Source organism: Cyanistes caeruleus, chromosome 5 (genome assembly GCF_971803275.1).
Source record: "Cyanistes caeruleus chromosome 5, bCyaCae1.hap1.1, whole genome shotgun sequence".
NCBI classification, from domain to species: domain Eukaryota; kingdom Metazoa; phylum Chordata; class Aves; order Passeriformes; family Paridae; genus Cyanistes; species Cyanistes caeruleus.
The window spans coordinates 73,545,974-73,570,015 of record NC_141705.1 but is presented as its reverse complement, the minus strand read 5'-3'; the positions used below and the strand labels follow the sequence as shown (position 1 = coordinate 73,570,015).

The 24,042-nt window shown below is 34.4% G+C and overlaps 1 protein-coding gene and 1 long non-coding RNA gene across 2 annotated transcripts in view; one reads left to right on the top strand and one right to left on the bottom strand.

Annotated features, from left to right (window-relative positions):
• LOC111928965 (uncharacterized) overlaps positions 1–24,042 on the bottom strand; it is a 50,628-nt gene that overhangs the window by 5,277 nt on the left and 21,309 nt on the right. Inside the window, exons 4-5 of the mRNA XM_086890388.1 lie at positions 9,231–9,268; positions 6,413–6,533 (exon numbers count right to left, since the gene is read on the bottom strand). Of these exons, the coding sequence (XP_086746514.1) occupies positions 6,413–6,533; positions 9,231–9,268 (159 nt within the window). The remainder of the gene's footprint in view (positions 1–6,412; positions 6,534–9,230; positions 9,269–24,042) is intronic.
• On the top strand, positions 1,257–7,078 carry LOC147653251 (uncharacterized). The gene is made up of 2 exons (XR_015287207.1): positions 1,257–6,150; positions 6,628–7,078. It is a non-coding gene; the product is annotated as an uncharacterized LOC147653251 (long non-coding RNA).

The following is a 24,042-nucleotide window of genomic DNA, read 5'->3' as shown; positions in this document are numbered from 1 at the left end:
AAACCAGGATTGTTTTCACACATCTGTACAGACTGCCTATTGTTAGGTTGGATAAAGTTTTCAAGTTAGAAAATTACTTTTTACATACAGTTTTAAGTGCCTTTGATGTACAGTATAGCTACCAAAGTAGCTACAGTTAGTTAAATAAGAATTGTTAAAGGCATACTACCACAATCTCTACATAGGTTGTTATGAATACCAATTTTCCATAAACTTCAGGGGCATACAAGATGTCAGAGAAATTTCATTATGTTGTCAGAAAAATTCTGTTGAGACTATGTGTTTGAGTGTCAGAATGAAATAATGACTGTGACAGTTTAGAGACCTATTCTCTAAGTTTACAGCAACAAATCTATTTGATTTTTATGTAAACTATTCACTTTAGCATCAAACTAGTTTGAAATAATAGCAATCTACAAACCTACAAAATTAAAACTTTAAAAATATTTTCTATATTTACTTTAAAAATATAACTATGTTTTGCTCTTTTATATATGAATTTTAATACATATTTGTGATGAGAGTAAATATTATTTGCTGTTCAGTCTAACTGGGGAAAAAAATCTCATCCATAATGAATTTATAACATTTACACATTTTTACAGCACTCTTGTGTTCCATTTCAAAACCTAAAGCAGATATTCATGTTCCTATTAGAACAATGTATTTTAGATTAATTTTAAAAATATGTATTTGTGCTTGAACATGTATGCTTATTTAATAATATAGTTGCTGTCAACATTTTTAATTCTCACAGAAGACAGTTCTGCTGTGCAAGCAGGCAGATTTTGATCTAAATTTTTACATTTGCAAAAGGATTTTATATTCCCAAACTCTTATGCTTTATCACTATAGTCCCCTCAATGTCAAAGAAATTAAAGAAGGGTAGGCTAGTGTTGTAGTGTAAGGCCTGGCGATGCAGAAGATTTTGGGATGTAACGGAAAGTTAGCAAAAACCCCTCTCTGTTAAGATAGCAAGGCTTCTTGCAATTAGTCAATAGCATCTAAGTGTAACGTAAGCAGATGGGAGTAACACAATGACCCTAGGTTATAAAAGGTCAAATTCTCCTGCAATAAACGTCATTGCTTCGCCATCCATCACATTGATGTCTTGTGGGTAGATTGGCCCGAGTGGCCAAGGAGGGGCCACGGTGCTTGCTTCTGAATTAGGGTGTCTGCCTTGCTTGAAAAACCAACAATTGGTGCCGAAACCCGGGAAGAAAAGTGGGAAAAAATCCAGAAAGCGAGGAATCCCTGAAAAAACAGGAGCAGCGGTCAGGACAGGCTGGACCCATCCTGATGAGGGAGATGTCCCTGTGAAGATGAAATCACTGATAAAGGTCAGAATTCAATTCAGTTGTAAACCTAATTTGCTTGTTATTGCAAGACTTTGGTTTGTTATAGTTGTAGATAAGCTTGTAATGTTTATCTGCCCTAAGGTGTGGGACAGATGTGCTAAAATCCTTGCTGAACAAACTTGGGAAATGACAAGGAACTGTTTGCTGGCTACCCTGAAATTCAGGGTCAGAGCTTTACAGCTTCCAGACAACAGCAGCTCAGCAGAGACAAAGGGGGGTCGGGAGTCCCCTTGGTCCCAAAATTCTTGTGTGCTCTGGGAGAAACAACAGAAAGCAAGAGACTTTTGGAAAAAGTTAACAGAAAAAGCCAGGAGTGCAGTGGGAAAAGCCCAGAGAGAAACATTTTCCCTGGTGTCTAAAAATGGTGCTGAACAAAAAGACATACAGCGAGAAAGTATCTTAAGTAAAAACAAAGAACAAAGGCTGGCATTGAAAGAGGAACGTGGTCGGGGGGATGGGAGAGAAAAGGAATGTGAAAAAGAAAGAGAAGCTGAAGTGAAAGAGATAAGACGTGGTAGGATGAGCACAGAGGCACAGAGATTGGAATGCAAAGAGAAGAAGGGGGAAGCAAAAGGTGGAGTGAAAGATGGAGTAATAGGCGGAGTAGAGGGTGGAATGAAAGGTGTGGAGAACCAGGAGGGAAGGAATAGCCTGCCCACAGGCGGGTAGGAAGGGCCGGAGCCCACGAAAAAGGCATGGCAAACAGGAAGTAGCCGACCAGTTGAGTTCTGAGTTTGACCAAGACACGAGCGGTTCATAACCACCCTCCCCCCCACTCCCTCTCTGAGAAGAAGCCCTGAGATAATAACCAGTTTGTTACAGAGTCATGATTTATTGAGTTTTTAAAAGGTGTTTATGTACCCTTTTGGAGTTAATTTTGTGTTATAAGTAATTATGAGTTTATGCAATTGCAGTTTTTAGGATTTTACTAGAGAAATTATTGTGGTTCTTAAAAAAAAAAAGGAGTTTAAAGTGTTTAACAGAAGTTGCCTTGCAATAATTGGTTTTAGAACCCAAGGTTAAAATATGGTGTGATTTACAGCTTCTAAGAAAACCTTCCAATTAATGTTATCTACAGAAGAGATTTGTGGTTTAAAAAATAATTAGTTAAGAGAACTTTACTGTACAAGACAAAGTTAAGTTAAAGCATGTATTATCTATTTGCTTGTTTTTTCTACAATTTTAATAAGGTGATTTCAATGTGAATCTTTTTGTCATATAAAACACATATAACTGCATATATATTAATTTGGATTTTGGATTTTAGTTTAAAAATTAGACTTGATGTTTTTGAAAAGTGCTACAAAAGCTAAATGACAACTTGCCCAATCCTGTGTTGTTGTGGCTTTTTTTTTAGAGAGGCTGCACTTTGGAATCTTAGCTAATTTGAGCATATACTAGGCAAATTTTTGTTGTGAATGAGTGTTTTTAGTAACATTTGCAGTTAGTGTGAGTTATTCTCAAAGCTAGATAACATAGAATTGTGATGTATTTGTTACATTTTTATAATTTTTATAGTGAATCCATGTTACTGTTGACTTAAATGTTTTTTAGTTAAGCTGTATAACTTGGATATTCTCTTAAAGTTAAGTTTTGTTATTTCCTTTTGTTATAAATAATTATTGTTTAGTTTAAATTTTGTTTAATTTAAATTGTTTTATGTTTTATTGGAAACACTTGTTTAAATTGCAAAATACAGTTGTTTTTCTAGAGATATGAGGACGGCCACAACTGGGGCAGCTGTGGCGGAGCGCTGATGAACACCTGCTTGTGGACAGAAATAAATACAGTCTGTGACACCCTGGACTTTATTAAGAGTTCTATTCAGTTGGTGCAATTTTTGCAGTTTTGTTTGCTATAACTTTCTTATTTTTCAGTGTTTCCAGAATTTAAAAAAAAAAATGTAGCATTGCTGAAGATCAGCTGCCATTGAAGAAGCTTCAAATTAAACCAACTACTGAATGATTTAATTAGTCTGGTACCTAAAGTTTTTAATTATTTGCTTTGTACAAATGCATTTTAACAGTTTGCTGTGCTGTAAGCATCTCATAGCTGTTGCTATTGAGAACCTTGTTTTAAAAATAAGTTAAGAGGCATCTTTCCAGTTTAAAGTTTAAGGCCCTGGCCAAGTCTTAACTTTACCTGGACAGAATGTTTATCAACAGATCCAGATGTTCTTGTACCAAATCAATATTTGAGTCGCTTTTTAACTCAACAATTTGATCCTATTAATATGACAGCTGGATCAATTTTAAAGTGAGCTTGGAAAATCATTTCCAGATGTGATGATCCAATCTTTCACTGATGATATTTGTCTGTGCTTGTTTGTTAACTATGAGATGCTGGTGCAGTGTTTTAATAATTAACAGTACTTTCATATTAATTAGTTTTCAACTGCTATAAGTTCTTACTAATTGTCTAAAAGGTTTTGTGTTAACGTTGAACAGAAATACATTTCATTTTTATTTTTTTAGAAAACGGGGGAAATTGATACCCTAAAAATAATTTAATTAGTGTAATTCATTAACTTCAAGGAGAGAGGTGCCTGTGTTTTGTTGGCAGGTTCAGAAAGGTCACCTGTTCATCTGACCAGACTGTCTGCCTCTGAACACATGAGATCCAGTGAACAGAGATGTCATCACACAGCCTTGGTGCTCCAGACATGGATCAAAAGTGGACCTGTCAGGACACAGTTGTGTCTGAACACTACACAGACAGTTGCCAACAAAAATTTAATGTTGTTATTATGATGTTGTGTTTCTGTCAATTTTTCAGTTATCCTTTGTTTTAAAATTTAAAAAGATGTGAAGAACAACTTGAACATCAAAGCCCTCAGTCACCGATCAGCTGCCAGCTGACATCACAGGAGCACTGAACATTCCAAGACTGAATCGTGTTGAAAAAATTCTGTAGAAGATTTGGGAAGTGTAGAGACTCCATCTAACTATATACAAAGTAAATTGTAATTGTGTGTTTATCCTTTTAGCAAATTGCTTTCACGCTTAGATTACATATATACCAGAGCACGTGTGTTAAAAGTAGTTAGATAACAGTTTAAAGTAAAATGTTTAGCCTGTGTAGTGATTGTTATGTTAGTATAAAGTATAAGTATTTTTCTTTAAGAGGTAGTGTAAGTATTTTTGAAAGTTCATTTAACGTTAAAGTTTTAGCTGTGAGTTTGCAAGTATGGTGTCATTTACATGGTAAACTGTTTATAGTAATTGTGCTGTTTATAGTTATAACACCTGAAGCAGTGAACCCCAACCTTGTGGTACAAGCTGAAAACCCATGATCTAATAGTCTAGCCCTTGCATTTATACCCAAGCTTTAACTCCTCTGTTGATTTTTGTGTATTAGCTGTTATCATCCCCAGAGTCCTGTACCACCTGGATGAAGAGTTGAGCCTGCAAGTAGAGAGACTCACCCGACTTCAGAAAAGAGAAGTGGTGACAGGTATAATAACCATAGCGATGCTGCTTAACCTGAGAGCAACTGGTGCTGCCACAGGTGTCTCTGCCATCGTGACCCAACAACAGAGACTGTTTTACCTACAAATTACTGTAGATGAAAATCTACAGAGAATTGAGAAATCCATATCCTTTCTAGAAAAATCAGTTTCCTCACTCTCTGAAGTTGTTTTGCAGAACAGACGAGGTCTCGACCTTCTATTCATGCAGCAGGGAGGCCTCTGCATCGCCCTGAAAGAGGAGTGCTGCTTCTATGCTGACCACACCGGAGTAGTGAGAGACACCATGGCAGAGCTACGAGACAAGCTGTCTCAATGAAAAGCAGAGAGAGAAGCTCAGCAAAGCTGGTTCCAATCCTGGTTTGACCAATCTCCGTGGCTAACCACCCTAGTGTCTACCCTGATTGGACCAGTTGTGATGATTTTACTCATGCTAATCTTTAGACCATGTATTTTGAATAAGCTTATGTCCTTTGTTAAAAGCTGACTAGAAAAAGTTAACATTTTGTTTATAGAAAGGCAACAGATGCTTTAAAAATATACTTAGTCACCGCTTGTGCCTCATATTTACTAATGAAAACTGTAGTATCCATTTTATAAGCCTTTAGTTTTTTAGTTAAGTATTTTATATTTTACTCAATTTTATATTATCCATTTTTAAAACTTTTATAATATAGATAAGTTAGACAAAATGTTTAGAAATACATATATAAAAAATAACATTAGAATTTTTAAGACTAATATACCTTATATTTTAGCAAAATAGTTATTCATAGAGAGGGGGGGAAATATGTTGTAGTTTAAGGCCTGGTGATGCGGAAGATTTTGGGATGTAACGGAAAGTTAGAAAAAACCCCTCTCTGTTAAGATAGCAAGGCTTCTTGCAATTAGTCAATAGCATCTAAGTGTAACGTAAGCAGATGGGAGTAACACAATGACCCTAGGTTATAAAAGGTCAAATTCTCCTGCAATAAACGCCATTGCTTCGCCATCCATCACATTGATGTCTTGTGGGTAGATTGGCCTGAGTGGCCAAGGGGGGGTCCACCATGATGGCTTCTGAACTAGGGTGTCTGCCTTGCTTGAAAAACCAACAGGCTAGTCTGTTCTTAGAGGTGGATACAGGTTTTTCAAAACCTTTCTCTTTCAAGCTAGATTTCAGTTGACACTGATGTCACGGAGAACCTCCTGGGACCTAATGCAACAGTGTGCCAATATCCAGAGAACACTCTTCCACGTTCTCCACTTCTCAGCTCCTCTAAGGTGTGTGTCTGTCAGAGACAGCAGCAGCTGAGAGAGAGCTCTGACACAGGGGAGATAAGTCAGGTGAGATGGAGCACAAAGAAGTAGCAGTCACCTGCTAAAGGGATTTCTTTTTTCTGCTTCATGTTAATTTTACTGTGTCAAAATAATAACATATATAATACTAGGAAGGGCTACTTTATTCATGAAACAAAAAAGAACAGAAAAGACCAACGGCTGAGGTAAAGCAGTGTCAGCCTTTACCCAGTGAAAACCATAATATTTTTTAAACAGATCCCTCAGAAGCAATATGCGTACATGATTCTAGATGGGAAAAAATGCATACCTAGGAAATTTCAAGTTCTCTAGAAACTTCGGGGTACAACAAGGTCCTAGTGTTGGAACTTTCTTCCATCCACGTAAACTCTTAAAGATGGCCTGGTTCTCACAGCAGAATTTTGCTGCACCTAAGAAAAAGATCCACAAAAATGTTTCTGAGAAGAGGGAAATGGCAACAATAATTTTTAAACAAATAATTTATTTTTTTTTTATTTTCTTAAGGAAACACAAGGCATTAAGGCTCCAACAATGGTTCTTGAAACAGTTGTCAGATGTAAGAAGGAAATTGTTCCCAAACAAATTACTGCAATTCTTAGAAGAATTAATGGCTCAGTTTTGCAGCTACATGTTTCTTGCATCTTGTATTCTTCACCTGTGCCCAAGACAAAAGGATTATTCAAAATGTCAACTGTAAATAGATTTGCCTTTATTTACATTAAAACCACAATCATCTGAAAAGAGTGAATCCTCTGGAAGAGTAAAACTGCAATTCCTGAAGTAAGGAAAAACACTTTAGAATAATACTGTTGCATGATTAAATTCTGACAACTTTCTCTCTGCTAATCATTTTGAACTGGACCATAGTTCTTAGAATATAACATAATAGGAATATTTATTTGTAAATGTTCTGAATCTTACTCTATTTCAAATCATTAAAAATTTTTAAACTCTTCTGGTTGGTTGAATTCTTTAAAGTCCACTGTAGGTACTTAATATTTAGTTCCTAGACCAGTGTGAATGGTTATGCATTTCTAAATAATGAAAAAAGCTGAAAAATCAATAACTGGAAGTATTCAATAATCATAGTGTGCCTTTGTCGCCCTGAAAATTAAGACTTCTGATAATGTTTTCATAGTTTTAGTTACTTTCCCATGAAAGTTCTACAAACATAAGTAGTTTATCACATTCCTTCTAAGAAACATCTTTTGAGGGTCATTTCACATGACCAGTATGCTTGGGAAGGTGGTAACTTAATTATCCAATCCCTGGTCATTGTAGAGAACTTATAAAATACTGGAGTCAGAAAATAAAGTCACGGGTTTTGTTCTGACACTGAGAGTGGTTGTGTGAATCATTATTTGTCCTTTAGCGACATATCCTCTCTTGTTCTTTGTCTTGAGGGTTGTTCTATTGTTGAGGTTTCTTTTTTTAAATATGGTTTTCCTTATCAATTCAGCCCCACAGTTTCACAGCTGCCAAATAAAAGTTCTGAAAAAATTTATGCACCTTATGGAATATACTTGCTTAGGAGTTTTTGTCAGGTTTGAAATATGATTTATGTTATTTTTCTGTAAATTTAATATTCCAGTTCTACTTGCAAAATGCCAACGTATCTAAAAAACAATAATGCACACATTTTAACTCACAAGTTTTTGCCTTGAAATACTATTCTCTGCTGCATCTGTGTCCATTTTGGATGTTTCCACTTTGATCATGTCCAGTATTATAAACCAGCTTTGTTAGTCTGTGAGGATCTCTTTCTACTTCAGCCATGAATGTAGCTACTTGAGCCAGCTCTCTCATATCAGGGAAATTTCATTCTCCTACATTTAGTGGATGTGCACATGACATCAGATATAACTAACAGAAAAATATCCTTTCTTAGTGTACACTGGATGGGAGTGATACTTCATATAAAGACAAGGAGAAAAAGAAAAAAAAAAAAGAAAAAACCTTAATTTAGCTGTTGTCAGCTTACACTCAGACATAATTTTCTTTACAGGCATAATTATTACTAGGGTTTTGTTTACAAAGACAGTTTCTGTCTCAGAGAGTTTAAGGTCTGATTAGGGACAATGGGAAATTGAAACATAAATTAAAAAAAAAACATATTAACCAGTATACTCTTTCTTTCTATTGAAATCTGTTTCAGTGATAAAAGAACATTTGAATGATACAGAGTTTCATTCTCCAGAGAAGACAGTGGGAATTGCTTCTCTCAGCTCAGGATTATTATTCTTCCCAGCCAAAGCTTACAATAGTAATCCCACATTTTTTCCTAGTTCCTTGTGTTTAACCCTACAAACCGCAACAGTTGCAGTGACAACTGAAATATAACATTGGCATTTTATAGAAAAAATTAGCTTAAGACCAGAATATTTTCTGAGCATTAGAGCCAGAGAGCCAAATATACATAGTTATAAAAACAACTAAATTTCAGTGAGGTTTTTTGTTTGTTTTTGTTTGTTTGCTGTTTTGGGAGTTTTTGTGGGTTTTTTTTAATCTTGTATTTTGAGAATCTCAGAAGTGTGAAATTTTCACAATTAGGCATGGTTAAGAAATGGTTAGTAATGTATGAAAAGTTTATCAAGATAGTAAAATGTTATAGCAATAAAGAATTTTTTTATAGATTGTTCCAATAACTTGCCAAATTTCTATTACTTGTTTTAATTACAAGATTTGGGGGGGAAAGAGAAAAATAAAAAATAAGATGAACAGTCACTTCTGTGTCTTCATAAATTTCTGAGACAGTTAAAACAGTATTTTTTTCTTGAATAAAGTAGAAATTTGAAGGGTTTTGTTTTGTTTTACTTAGAAATCATGACACGGTGATATGCAAAGTTCTCATTGGGACACTCCACTACTTTCAAGGATTTTTAATTTAAAAATTTTGTTGGGTTTGGAGGAAGAATATTTTTGGTAAAATTCTTAACAGCCAACCATAAAGGAGGAGTACGTGCTCCTGTTTTCACTCAGAACCATCCCAATACCCAATGCTGACCTAATCTCTCAAGTCTTGAAAGAAAACAATAGAAATAGCTCAATATTCGTTGGACCAACATGAAAAAGATTGGGTTCCTGAACCCAGAGGTTAGATTACTTACCCAGCTTGTAGAAGAAAACAATCTCTTGTTTGGACCTCCTAGAGTCATGCAGAATAAAGAATTAGCATTTGGTTCTTACACATCATTCATGACTACAGAGATCATCAGAAAAAAAATTATCTATTTATGTCTATTATGTTTTTCTGCATCATTTCAGGATGGAAGTATTTTGAATTGGCTGAAAACAAAACATTTATGGAGTGGAAAAATCTAGTTATTTTTAAATTTTATCTGAGATTTTTTGCCCTTATTATTTACATTTTTAAATTTTTTAATAGTGAGCAAAATTCTCAAAAATTATGTTAACTCCAAATATAGAGCTATAGAGAAGAAGACTCACAATAGCTTTTACGTGCATCTTTCATAATAAAGCAGTGTCATTTATTAAATCCAAAATCAAAACAAAAAAGGGTAAGGGAAAATTAAATGGCTTTTTAACAAATTGGACTAAGGATAAACCCATAAAAAGATTTGTTTTTACAGATTTTTTTTTCTTTTTTGTATTTTACCATTTTAGAGACTAGGACTGAGTGCAAATTTTTGTTCAGGATTATATGTAAAGTTGACAAAACTAGTCAGAATGGTTAACATTAAGAATAAGTACTTCATAAACACATACAAGTCAAGCCTTTGGCGAAAACAATTTTCTTAATGCTGTGCAAATAAAAGAAAATGGATCACAAAGAAGAAAAGCAGAAGGAAAACACATATATAGAAATTAAAACAAACACAAAAAAATAGAATCCCTGATCATTCTATCATGTACAATTACAAATACCAACTAAACTATCAGCATTCTTAAGGCATCCCTGCATTATATTCCAAAACTGAATTAAATGAAATTGTAAAATAGATGCCAACAGCCATAAGATTTGCAGTCTATTTTTTTCTGGTATATTCTTACTTTTGTCTGATAAAGACACTGCTAGTAAAGCTGTAATAAATCAGGAAAGTTTTGATTACTTTTAGGGGCAATCACACATAGGTAGCATAAACTGTCCCACATCTGTATCTTCCCTATAATCAGTATAATGTCTGTTGTGAACCAACTTTACAGCCAGAAAGAAAATTACCATTCAAAAGGGCTACATCTACTCAATTCTTTCTTCATTGATATCTTATTTATCTGTCTTTCCTTTTAAAAATTAGTACTTTAAAATAGAAATTGAATTTTTAAGTTTTTTAGAGGTAGAAGGGTTTCATTGGCAAAAAGGATTCACAGATAAACTAAATGGAAAATACTGGTTAATATTCTATTAATATAAAAGAAAAATAGCCAACTGATGATGGCAAGAAGGACTGGATAACTAAAAGAAATTCAAAACTGTTTCCGTGTACTGTTAGCTTCATGTAAAACAACATATCAGCAACTGCCATGTTGCATTCTTTACTAATCTTATTACTATTCTACGGCTATTATAACAATGAGTAAATGTCTGGTAAGAAATATTCCATCAATTCTGTAATTTGATATCCACACTAGCTGAATTAACTGCCATAAAAGCCCATGACTAAGGCTAAAAATAGAGGTTTTTTATTACTAGGTGAAACTCCAGAAATTGCCACTTTTTATTTCTATAGCATGATCTAACTTTTAATTTAAAAATATAGTGCAAATATCTGCAGTAGCTTTGGCTCTTTAGTACTTGCTAAAGTGAATGTCCTTTTTCCTCCTATGGGTGGTGCTGAATTGCTGGTCTTTTTGGAGAGCTATGTTATTTGGCTGTGCAGCTCACAGATAACAGCAGAGTTTGGACTTCAGATGTTAAGTTTTGAAAAATAAATAAGTTTTCTCTAGAGATTCCCACAGGCTTCAGGAAACAAATGGTTGTCCTTAATGCGCAGGTAAGAGAGCAATATCATGGACCTCTGGCCATCTAATGTGCAGAAAATCAAATTGTATGATCAAGTGACTACTCAGGCTAAGTATATAAAATATGTGAAATTAATGGGGAGAAAAAAACAGCTCATATGGTCTGTTTTCTTTTGCATTTACAAAATCCTGGTGATATTAAGATAGGTTGTCTTTCTTGGAACAAGCCTAGGCATCACAGGAGAGAAATCAAAAAAGCTGTGGGAACTCTAAAACTTTTTGCTGAGTGGTATAAGAGAAGAGCTAGGGGGTCTGCTAGAGGTCAGGCCACTGAAATGAAGACTTGTTTGCAGTAAATAAAGACTTTTGAAGTACCCTACAGAATGCACAGAGAGTAAGGTGGGAGTCTGTACACATGAGAAAATGTAACAAATTTTCCTTTAAAAAAGAAAATTTTCCTTTAAAATTTTCCTTTAAAAAAGACCTTCCCTCACAGAGATGTTTCTCTCCAAAGGTATAAAGAAGTAAGTAGGAAAGAGGAAGAAAGAGACATAAATTATGAGAATATGTACATTCACACACAATAAATAATATCATAAAGCAACTGAGAGGAGACATGCCATAGCTACCTAAAATTAATTATAAAAATGTTATATTCTACTTATTTGTTTTGAAGAGTGAAGAATAGTCTGGAAAATTGGAATAATCAATGCTAAACCTTCAACACAGTATACCAAGGCAGGAGGCAACAGGTTCTTAACAGATTCCTGCTTTTACAGAAGCTCCTAGTTGCACATTTCCAAACCTGCCATGCTCTAATTCTCTTTCCATACATTCTCAAGAAGGGACCATATCTTATGACTGGAACAGAAATTCAGCAAATATTCAAGCAACTCCAATCAAAACCAGAAGAGTGTGCCCCCTAAATAGCTTTATAAAATAATTTCTATGGAATTTAAATTATACCAAAACATTTTGTATTTATGTTATTCAAAGAAGCAGCATTCTGGAAAATGCAGAGATATCAGAGAAGTTGAGGAAGACATGTTTGAAAAAAAAATACTGCCTCAAATGTAGTAAAATCCTAACAGCATTAAATAATGTGATTTAAACAGCAAAAGTTTACTCATATGGATGGAATTCAGGTGTACTGTGACAATTCCTACTGTAACCTAAAACATGGAATTAAACTACACTTAATTTTTCTGCTAATCACTGATCTAGCCTATAAGATCACAGTGGCTACTCTTCACTGAAGTAATTTAATGAAGGCTAACACCCCAAAACCACCAAACAATCAAAAGTCAGGTGAGACTTATATTGTATTATGTTAATCATACTACTGAAGAGCCCAGGAAATAATCTGTGATGATCACTGGGCCTCTTTTACCACCAGATCCTTTTAAATGAATCTCCAAACAGAATGACATTACTAAACGATTTAAAGAAAAATATAGAAAACAATCTACAGTAATAAATGGCCAAAGAAGAAATTTTTACATTTAAAATAAGGTGTTTAGTCCCAAACATCATCAGTATAGCTACTCTTAAATGAAAATATTAAGTAATTTATTGAAATAAAACCTATTAAAATGAAAAAGCTTTTAAGATTTATATCTCTGAGTTTTTCTTAATTTAGACATTGTTTCTTCCCAAATGGAGATAAGATCAGTAAATAGCCATATATTGCCATTTATAATATGTGAAGTAGTTAGTGTGCAAACAAACCTCACAGTCAACTAGAGTAGCTCTGAATAAATTATCAGTATTCCATACAAATAATACACAGACTGCCACTAGGGCAGTGACAAAAGGAATAATTTTACAAAGGAATGTCAAACACACAGTAATGCATTGACAGGCTAAAATATGAATGTCTATGCCTACTTTGTTGGCTTGCATTATCCCCATGGATAATGGGAAACTTTGAACAGAATTGTTTCCCAACAGGGACAACAGTTAAAATATGCTTTCGGGTTTAGATTTCATCTATCTAAACCAACATATTCTGTTAATTGTTTTCACTAGACATATATAATTATTTTTTTATGTTGGCAACCGCTTATTCATACCTTGTTTATAGTCTAAATGACAAATAATGAATATTCAAGTGTTTTAGCTCTTGGTCCACTTTCGTATTTCATGCTAATAGTAGTGCACTGTGGAGTACCTCCCAATAGAAATACTCTTATGAACATTTGAATATTTATGACTCTGTACTATATCTGATAAATAAATATTAGTTATTATTATTTATTATTAAATAATTTTCACAGTTTGCCCCAAATGAATCCACTTATTTTTATACATGCATTACATTGCATATTCTTCCTATAAACAAATTGCAACTTATTAAAAAATACATGTATATCCTGGCCTGATGATATAACAGAAACAAAAATATTGATGAAATTTAGGAATTAAACCCAAACAGATTTGGCTCACCTGGAGCTACTCACATGACTATTATCAGTAGTTTATATGACAAAATAAGATCTCTTTACACTTCAGTCGGTGTATTATTTGTATGGAATACTATTTTATTTAGATATCTCCAACCAGGAGTTGCTATAATTAACTAGACATGAACCGTGCTTTACAGAAGTCATGAAGCAGAACCATGTCCCAGTATCTGAGCAACTAGCAAGGATAAAAGAATATTAGTAAGGAACAATTTTTCTGTGTATATTATCAGATGTCTCCATACAACCTCATGAACTAAGTGGTATTTTAAAAGTTTTTGTACTATAAACTACCTCTTTCCTTTAAGGTCTTACAAAAATTTATTTTTTCATTTCCCAACAATTAAGAAGCTCTATGATAACTTGATCATGATTCTTTTACTGATTTTAATACATTGAAAAATTGTGTGTTTACAACCATATGGATGAAAAAGTTACATATATGCTAAGACATTCACTTCCAATAAAGCTGTCAGCCTGTGTTGCAAAGGTCACATCTCTGACAGAAAATAGCAGACAGCAGAGGAAGTCATTGCATGCATCAGTCATCAAAATAATGATACAGATGGCAATATGTCCATTTTATTATATCACTATTATGCATTATTATTACATTTTTTAAGTGCCATTGGCAGCCTGCCTCAGATTTTTCCTTATTACATTTTCACAGGCCAAGAAAAAGCAATCCTATTCCACTACTGTCTCTGTTCACTATTTTTCCGTTTCTTAATAGGGAGATCATATTCTGCATTTTATTTTTGGGGAACTGTCTTCTAAACTGGAAAACACGTGCCTAAAGAGTAGATTCATTCCAAGCCCAGACCATGCAACCCAGTTTAGTTTAAGGCAGCAAATCTCATGGCAGTAAGAGATTCTGAGCCTATTCCAATGCTCTCAGAAAAGCTAAAAGATGGAATATCTCCAGTAATTAGGTTTGTAATTAGGTTTTATCACGTTCAACACAACTCAACTTGTGCCTCTTTTTCTGACCTCAATAAGAAGTTGCTTGGTTTTACACATGATCCATTTCTTCTAGCATTCAAACCCAGGAACTTTAGCTAGACCCAAGGCAAAAGCTTTCCAAGCAACAGCTTTTTCTTGGTTTACTCTTAATGAAACATAGCTATTGCTTTCTAATCCAATAAGGATTTCCATATGTTCCAGGGGTTGCCCATGTCCTTTACTGGCAAACAATGCATGTTTTCCTATCCCCATATTGTATTTCCATATTTAAATATGTACTCATCCAAATCCCACAAACAGAAACAATGCCTACTTTTATATGCAAGGAGCAGATTTCCTGGGTGAATTACCATAAGGAGTACAAAGAAAAAAACAGTCTAAATAAAAGTGAATAGTATACAGAAAAAAACAAAACCATATTTTACCATTACAGTTCTAATTTAATATTGTGTTTCATGTACGTAAGGGAAAGAGCATCCAAAGTTGCTATACATCTTACTATAACATTCTGTTACCTTTGAACTGCCATTTTAAGGTAAAATTTCAGGGAATGGTCTGTCAGTTTAGTAAAGCCATTCTAATAATTTTTTTCACATTTTTGATGCAAAAATTTTCACTCTCAAGTGTCTCTGCCAGAGTTAACTTGTGAAAATACAGAGGTTGCAAAAGCTTGACGTAGTAATGTATGTAGTAATAATCCTGATTTAAGCATCATGTGGTATTCACTTTTCTACCCTTACTGCAGTTTCTTCTATAAATAGCTGCATCTACAAGAGTAATTCAAATAGTAATACAGAGAAAGGCTAAAGAGATAAATACAGCTGAAGGTAGATAAAAAATCCTTCCTTTCTGAGGGAGGATACCAAGCAAACTAGCTCACTTATTTGATCTAATACACAAATTCCTACAAAATACTGAATTAATATGGAAATTAAAACTTTCTGGGAATAGCATGAAGTCTCTCCATTCTTCACATTTGGCATCTGACTTCCTTTTCTTTCCACTAAAGTTTCTTGACCTGCTTTTCCCCTCCATTTTCACTGATCTGAACATATATATCACCCTTCTCTGATTCAACACAGAGTGGATTTATTTCATTTGCATCTGTAAGAAATTTTATGTTTTGTTTAGAAGTTCAAATGAGCAAAACTGGATGAAGGTAACAGACTTCTAAATAACTTTCATGTCTTTACATGCGCTGACTGCTCTTAAAGTACCTTTCTCTCTTGTGCATGATGTTATTTCTGTCTGTTTTTAAAAAATGTAAAAAACCAACCAAACAAACCCAACCAAACAAAAAAACCTTGTACACTTTCCACACCAAACCAAAATACCAATGTAATGTGACAGCCCCATGCTTGTAATTATTTTACCCTGCTGATTGCTTAAAATCTTGTTACACCCAGAAGAGTATAAATGAAAAGATTCTGAACTTTGCTCATTTCTTTTAAAAACATGAAAATGTTAGGTGTGAGATGGCATACTCAATCAAATAAAAATGAGTAAAAGGACATAGATTTTCTTCATAACTGCAGTTATTTGCATCTAGCAGTGAGAACTAGAGTGTCTTCTCTAGCAGCTTATTTTGCATCACAGGACCAATATTCCCATCATGAATCATTACCATCCTATCCATCTCAAGTGTTTTGAGATATTAATTTTTGCTTAAAAAGAAAGGGGGCTTTTGTAGCCCAGTAAAAGCCATGTAAACAAACATTAGGGGGAGAACAAGAAAGAGGGGAAAGCTTCTTACGAGGCTTTATGAATTTGAACATCAGCATTGTCATTGTTACTATCGCACATAGGAACAAGGGAGAAGGCAGAAGAAATTGCAGTCAATTTTTTTCAACAGCAGCAGCTAATTATAGAGAAGCAAAGAGGAGGAGAAAAGTACTTCAGAGATGTTAAGAGATATAAAAATATAAACAGAAAAAAGCAGGTGAAATATTTGAGGATTACTTATAAACTGGAAGAGGGAAGACTTAGATTAGATATTGTCATGGCTGGTTCTGGGGTCTGCCTGACCCATAGTTCCTGCTGGCAACAAGCCCAGATAGGAGTCCCAGGAAAGGAGCCATCATCCAGGGGGTCCCAGGCAGTTTCCAGCCAGGGGTAACCCTTAGGAGCATAGGCATAGGCTTAAGTGATCAGCTCTTTAGAAGTGAATTCTGCTCTTGTAGTGATCAGCACAGATCAGCCTAGCCAGCTCCATTCAAGGACTACCCCAGCCATGTGTAGACAAGAGACAGGAGACCATGTGGCATTCCACAGGAGTTCTTTAATGCAGGCTTCAGTAAAGCAGGCCAGTGTCACTAGTGGACATGAAATAGAAGTGTGGATTCAATCACAGCAGCAGAGGTTTCATCCCAAGAAGGCAGAAGCCTCTATTTTGGAGTTTTTAGCCCCTTTTATAACCTGTATTCCAATACAGGTTAACATGATGGGTAAAAGGAACACCTCTCTCATCCCATTGGTGGGACAAGAGTAAACACTCAGGAGATCTGTATATTATTGTTTTGGGAACCAAGAACATATTTACAAAAAACAGTCCTTGAGAGAAAAACTGTTTTTAAGAAACTTTTTCCTGGAACAGATTAGCCATTGACAGGCTGAAAACTCTCTCAGGCTCAAAAAATCATGTCCACAGGCCAGTGATAATCTACCACCGATCTGGGATAGAGCTGGGGTTTTTATAGGGAAGGGAAGAATCGGGAAGGGGACCAATGGTCCGAGACTGGGATAAGATGACCAATAGTTAACAGGGAGATAACATGGGGTCCTGAGGCATGGAGGGGGTCCACAGCTTAGTCACCATGACTAGGCGGTTTTGTCTTATCCTAGGGGGCAGACCTCCAGGGAGGGAGCCTGTCAGACAACTGGGCTTCCTCCACAAGATATTAAGAAGAAATTCTTTATTGTGAGGATGGTGAGTCACTGGCACAGGTATCCTAGAGAAGTTATGGATGCCCCATCACCTGAAGTGTTCAAGGCTGGGTTGGGTGGGGCTTTGAGCAGCTTGATCCAGTGGAAGGTGTCCCTGCAACGGAGTGGGGGGGTTGGAACAAGATTATCTGAAAGGTCCCTTTCAACCCAAGGTAACTTATGATTACATAATGAGTAGGTAAAATAGCACCATTAAATATGTTTTGATCTAATGTTGATGAAGACAATGTTTGGTGATCCCTATTCACATTGAACTACTGTCTCTTTCATTTGTGATGTTTTTTGAAAGATTTATTTCACTTCTTAAAACTGAAAGACTTTTATGGCCAGACTTTTAAATTAAATTAAACAGTTAATACAGCTAAAAATGTTTAGCCGAGCAATGTAATAGTGTCTGGAATCATTCCACACTCTGCTTGGGTCGTATAAAATTTGGTTAAGGCTAGAACAGATGGAAGTTGTGTTTAATCATGACTATGGCATCAAGGATCCCTGAAGCAAAAAAAGAATCGACTTACTTACTAATGGCTGTGTTCTGATGTCACTAACAAGAGTGCAATCAATATTAACTACATGATGCAATTAGGTTCAGAAGACACACAATTCAACATGGGGTTTGCGCCCTAATATTTCACAATTAAAATGTAAATAACTGACATTTACTCCATTCATACATGTTATCCAGTTCTTCTGGATACTCAAATTTGGCTAAAGAAATTACTCTCATAATAGATTACTGTATGTAGATAAACATAAAATTAGGATTATCACACACATAAATAAACAAAAAAAACCCATGCTATGCAAAAGATGCATTAAAGCATAATGCATAATAAAGTTATAATAATTACAGAAATAATATGAAGCACTGAATATGCTAGTCAAAAAATACATATGTGATGTTAGTTATAGAGTACAATGTAAAAGAATTACGAAAAGACTGGTTAATAAGGAAGACTCACTGTTATTTGGGCAGCATAAGTTTTTTCTGTAAATTAGATTTTAAGGCTTTATACTGGAAGCTGTAGTGGATACATACAAAATAATTATGAACAAGAAATGCTTAAGAATCAAGTTAACTAAAGCCAGTATATAAAAAAAGTAAGATTACTGGGAATGGAAGAATAGTATGGAAAACTCTCTAAGGCAAATGCAAGGACTGTTCAATCAAATTTGAGCAGAAATCCAGCTTAGGGAAGGTATTCAAGAAGGAACCAGAAGAAATTTCATTCAGGGCAGATGAGGTAATTTTTAAAATTAAAAGATAAAGTGAACCAACTGTTTACAGCAAAAACAATAGTAGTAATATAATTGGGACTTTTAGTTGGTTGGTTTGCTTCCAGACACATCAAAATTGTTCTGTCCAAAATAAGGATCCAATGAAAACTTGACACCAAAATAGAGTGATTTTTTTGAAAAGGAATATGCTTACTTTTATATTTTGAGTTTGCCTTAATATAAATTAATACTAATATTGCTTATATTTATGAGGGCATGATTATTTATTGCATATGGAAAAAAAATTCAGATTTCAAAACAGACCTTGAAAAACTTGAGAAAAAAGTATTTGAGATATCTAAACTAGACAAAATCTAAAATGTATATATATTTGCATATGTATTTTCAGCAATAACTGGGGCCTACAAAAAGGAAAAAGCACTGCTTCTAAGTATTTCACTGCATCTCAAACAACTCCAACAATGAAATGCATAAATGTTTTATTTAAGATAGATTTATTTGGCTAATAGACTAAGCAGTTTCATATTACATATATAATATATATTATATAAATTATATATGTATATATATTATATAGATATAATGTATATTGCTTAGATCTAGGAGAGTTTTCAATTAAAATACAGTTTAAAGCGTGCAGTGTTAAACTAACACTACTGGTATCCTTCTCATCTCCCTCCAGTGTTGATAAAAATTGATGGAATCAAGATGAGTTTCTAAAGTGTGGCCATGATGTCTAATCTCTCTGTCCTTTTAACTGGATTGGATGGTTGAACATTGAGATAAGACTTGTCCTCAGAAATACTTACTTAAACTGATGCCTTAAAGAACCTAGAAAAGAAACAACACACTTTTCAAGATAATATTAGTATGGGAGGTAATATTGGTGTTTACTGGAGGCCTCCAGGGGCAGATATGGAAAATGTCCACAAAATGCACCCCATGGGGTGAATACAGTTTTATAAGTTTAGCAAATTAGCATAATTTACAAAAATCAATTAGAGACATAAGTGGTGAGGCAATTTCCCACCAAAAAAACCCCTCTATGCAGGAATCCTGCCCGCACTTTTTAGGGACTAAAAGCTGTTGATGAAAATGTATCTCAAAGAGCTGGTTTTGACTTTGGTTACCAGGGTTCAGCTTCCAAGATCGGATAGTGACCTTATATCCCCAGCTTGGAGCTCTGCAATGTGTTCTGTCTTTCTGCTTATCAGGGAAGGGAAAAGTACTGGGAAAACGAGCTAAGAACTATATAACTATACAAAATAGTCAGCGTAATTACAAATGTATGTATGAAGAATACAGAGAATATATGAAAGACAAAAAGCAAAAAACAATTTGGCATCACAGCAAGGAATATTTCTGCATAAAAATACTGTTAAAAAAACTGAAAAAAAAGGAATCAAGGTGGGATACTGCAAAACAGTGAAAACTAAATGAAAAATTTTGTCAAATAATCTAACTTTCATATTTTGAAAGTTGAATGCACACACAGAAACTACTGCCTCTCTTAGCTGTGTTCATTATCATACTGTAAACTGTAATTTGTGATGCTTTTAATGGCATTTAATATAACAGTGGCCATTTTATGCTTATTATAATCACTATCATCCAAGGTTCAGCTGTTCTTATTATTCGAAGTTAGATTAATAATCAACTTTTTAGTTCCCACTAGTAATCACCTGCCCTACAGATTTCACAGAAACAGCTTTCTTTGAAAAGTATTCTGAACCATGTCATGTGTCTCATGGTAGCTCCAGACTAATTTTCTATTATTCTTATTGCTATTATTAAAAATTCATTTATTTTCTGCCCTTGGGAACAGCAGATTAGACCAGATCTTGCAAGCTCCAACAATGTAAGCTAGACAAGATTTAAAGGTTTGCAGCCAGAAGATACCAGCAAAATCAGACACATGCTATTAAAAAAAAGGACAATTTGACCACTTCAGTTGGTCCCATCCACTAATGTAAATTGCCATTGATCTCATTTAATAAATCAGTCTGAATTGTGACAGCTTATGGCTTTGATTCCTGGTTCCTGTCAAACTGAACCATAGCAGCTGAAGTGAGTGCCACTGCCTTTAGTAATAACTCTTATTTGCCTCCCACAGTTAAGCACAAGTGTAACCAATTCAAAAATAACTTTCCTAAAAATCTACATTATATATGGGCCTCAGAAAAAAGTCAGACATTTATTCACCCTTTGGGGCAAGACATTTAGTGCAAGAAGCCTGGGATCTGAGAGGTGGCTCTAGACTTACGTGGTACAGGAACTACTGAGCCACTTTCCATCCAAAATATAATAATATACACATAGACATTGAGGCAAAGAATAAATTACTTCTGAATATCTTACTACTACATAATAGAAGAATATATAATAAAGTACTTCTTGACTTTTTCCCCAAGTACCTGCACAATTCTGAGCAGAGGAAGAAACCACAACTCTTCTATTCTTTCATACAAAATCTGTATCTATCTGCCTAAAATGAAGACCACTAGGGTTTTCATAATAGAGTGAAAGCAGGTTACTTCAGGTTTATTTTGGTTTTTAGGCACATTTAGGCACATTTTTTTAAAATATAAAAATATCCTGGAAAGCTATTTGGTGACAGCAACACTTGGAAAGACTGGCTGAACCAGCCATTTTCTTTTAGGTTCCCCTCTGCTCCTCCCAAGAACCAATACCTTTTTATTCAGAAGAGAACATAAAATAATTTGTTATTTTCCTTAAACTTTAGCATCAATGGTTATCTAACATCTATTCAGCTATTTATATTTCTAAAGTCATTGATATTCACTTCTAATTTACCTTTAGATGGGCTACCTTGTATGGTGCCTACGGTCCAACAAAAACCACATTGAAATATGGCCAGGGGAATAATTTCAAGGCTAGGGACTGATCAAGATGTTCAAGATTGAGGGACAAAATGAGAGAAAATACCCTTTAACATGATGATTCCTTATAACCAAAAGTAGGAGGTCAATGAACCCTGGTAGTTGTGGGGACAGTCTGCTGAAAACCAAGTAAAATATTTTAAAAAAAAACCAAAAAACTCAAAACTCTGCTTTTTTCCCATCAGAATGGAAAGCAATACTTCAACTGGTTGCAAAGAAATTCACTGACATATTTTACATGAAGATTAACTTCTCAGCAATAAGAACAACAAAACTGGTTGAAGAAGCAAACCTCTCCTAGCATATCACCATGGAATACTACTGTACTTAGATGCTGTGAATAGAAACATGTTTGTGAATCAGAGTTCAGATGTTTAATGAATTATTGCCTAAAGGAAGATGACTTTAAAAAAAGCAGTTAAAAGGAGGTAAGAATATAGCACACTGTCTCCAGCTCTCTCACACTATCACATTGGAAAGTGACCTCCAAGTTCAGACTTGTACAAGCCTCTCTCTAGTTATCCTATGGGCCTTATGCTAGTTTGTGTCCTCTGACATACACAAGAGCTATTTTTAAGGTGTTGATAATATTTATCATAAAGAGAAGTGCTTAGATGAAGCAGAGGAAGAAATCCAGGTTTTGCGTGATCAAAAGAAAAAAAAAAGGGAAAAAAAGGCCAAGAGGATAATTGTATGAAATGTTAAAAATATTATTTCAACCATCACACAGTGTTTCATAGAATGGCTTCTACAAAGAAGGCCGTTTAATATTATGGCAACACAAATTTTCCAGCAGAGACTTAAGGAAATACATGTACATTAACCAAAGTTAACAGTACTTATTGTACTTACTTTATCCACAGAAGTAATCTCATTTCAAAAACTGATCAGGTTGGTCAACCACTATTTGCACTTGGTAAATTCATGCTAACTATTCCCATCAGGAATTATTTGAGAGTTATGACACATAAGAAGCACAGTGGAAGCTACAGATTTTGTCTGTGGCTCTCTGTTAAGTCCATGGGATGCCATTTCATAGCATTTTTCAGTGTTGCCATATCATAGTATACACCATCAGATTTTACCTTCCTTTAACATTGCTCACAAAATAGTTCAAATTATAACAAACTTAACAAATAAGAGATAAAATGAAAAAGTTAAGAATCAAACGAAAAAATAGATCATTAGTTTCAGACATAAAATGAGGAAAACAAGGATCCACAAAGATGATGGAAGTTGCCTCACAAAAATAATTTGGAAAGGTATATTTGTCTTAGAAATATTGCAAAGAAAGTTGGCAAGAGAGCAAACATCTGCAATTCAGAACTTCCTTTTCCCCAGTAGTTTTATATATTATTTACTTTCCATTAAAAAAACCCCAAACAAACCAGAAAAAAACCCAAAACAACAAAACCCCTGAAATTTTAATACAAATTGTTATAGAATACAAATATATATATATAGTGTATCCCATTTATCAACTGTAGTATATCATCTTCAAATTTTAATAAATGAAATATTTTCTTCTAGGTGGTCTTAACTCACACGTTTTTACCAGTCATGGGTTTTTCTAAAATAACTTATTTTTGAAAATTATCGTAAATCATTTAAATGTAATGAATATATTTAATGATCTGGACCCATTTTCTAGAGCAACATCTGTTTAAGCAATGTTCTCATTTGTCTCTTTAGTGGTTGTAAGGGCTAATTGAAAGAAAAACCCACAAAGAACAGTAGGATTACAATCTAGCTGTAAAAAAATAAAATGAACAAAGCCCCCCTATGTTGGCTAATGCCTATTTCTTAATGGTTCAGCTGCCTCATATTTATCCTCAGCTCTCAAGGATAGTCCAGATTGCTCTGACATGGTTATCTCCATAATAATCCTTTGAATTTCCTTTTACTAAGACCATGATAATGCCCGGCAGGATGCTGTGAGCTTTACAGAAAAGAAAATTGTGAAACTTTAAATTACTGCCTTAAAATCATTGTCCTAAATGTGGTAGCCTGCTTTTCCATATTGAGTATTCTAACATTGTTTGTGGAAAAAAACCAAAACCCTAACATTTAAATCAAAAACTACTTTCACCTTTCTGAAACAAATCTCTATTAGTACTTAATTACATATATATCATTTTCAATAATTCAACATTCATTTAGCATCTTTATTAATGCACTGCTTCTAAGTCAGTGAAATATTCTGAAAGCAATTTTATTTTAGAATTATTTGCTTTCATTTTTATTGCCTTGTTCTTGTCATGAAGAAATACCCATGTAATTATGAAGTGCTGTAACAAGTATGTGAAGCTGAAGAAGTCCTCTACATTTTTATATCCTGTTTTTAAGGGAGAAAGACACCTGGCAAGCAGAAGATGAAATGTATCAAAATGGTTACATTTTTATCATATACTATAGAAAAAAACTTGTGCATAATTTGATTGACAAAATTATGCTTTAGCACATTCTCTTTCAAGTAAGTTCTAGTTTAGCAG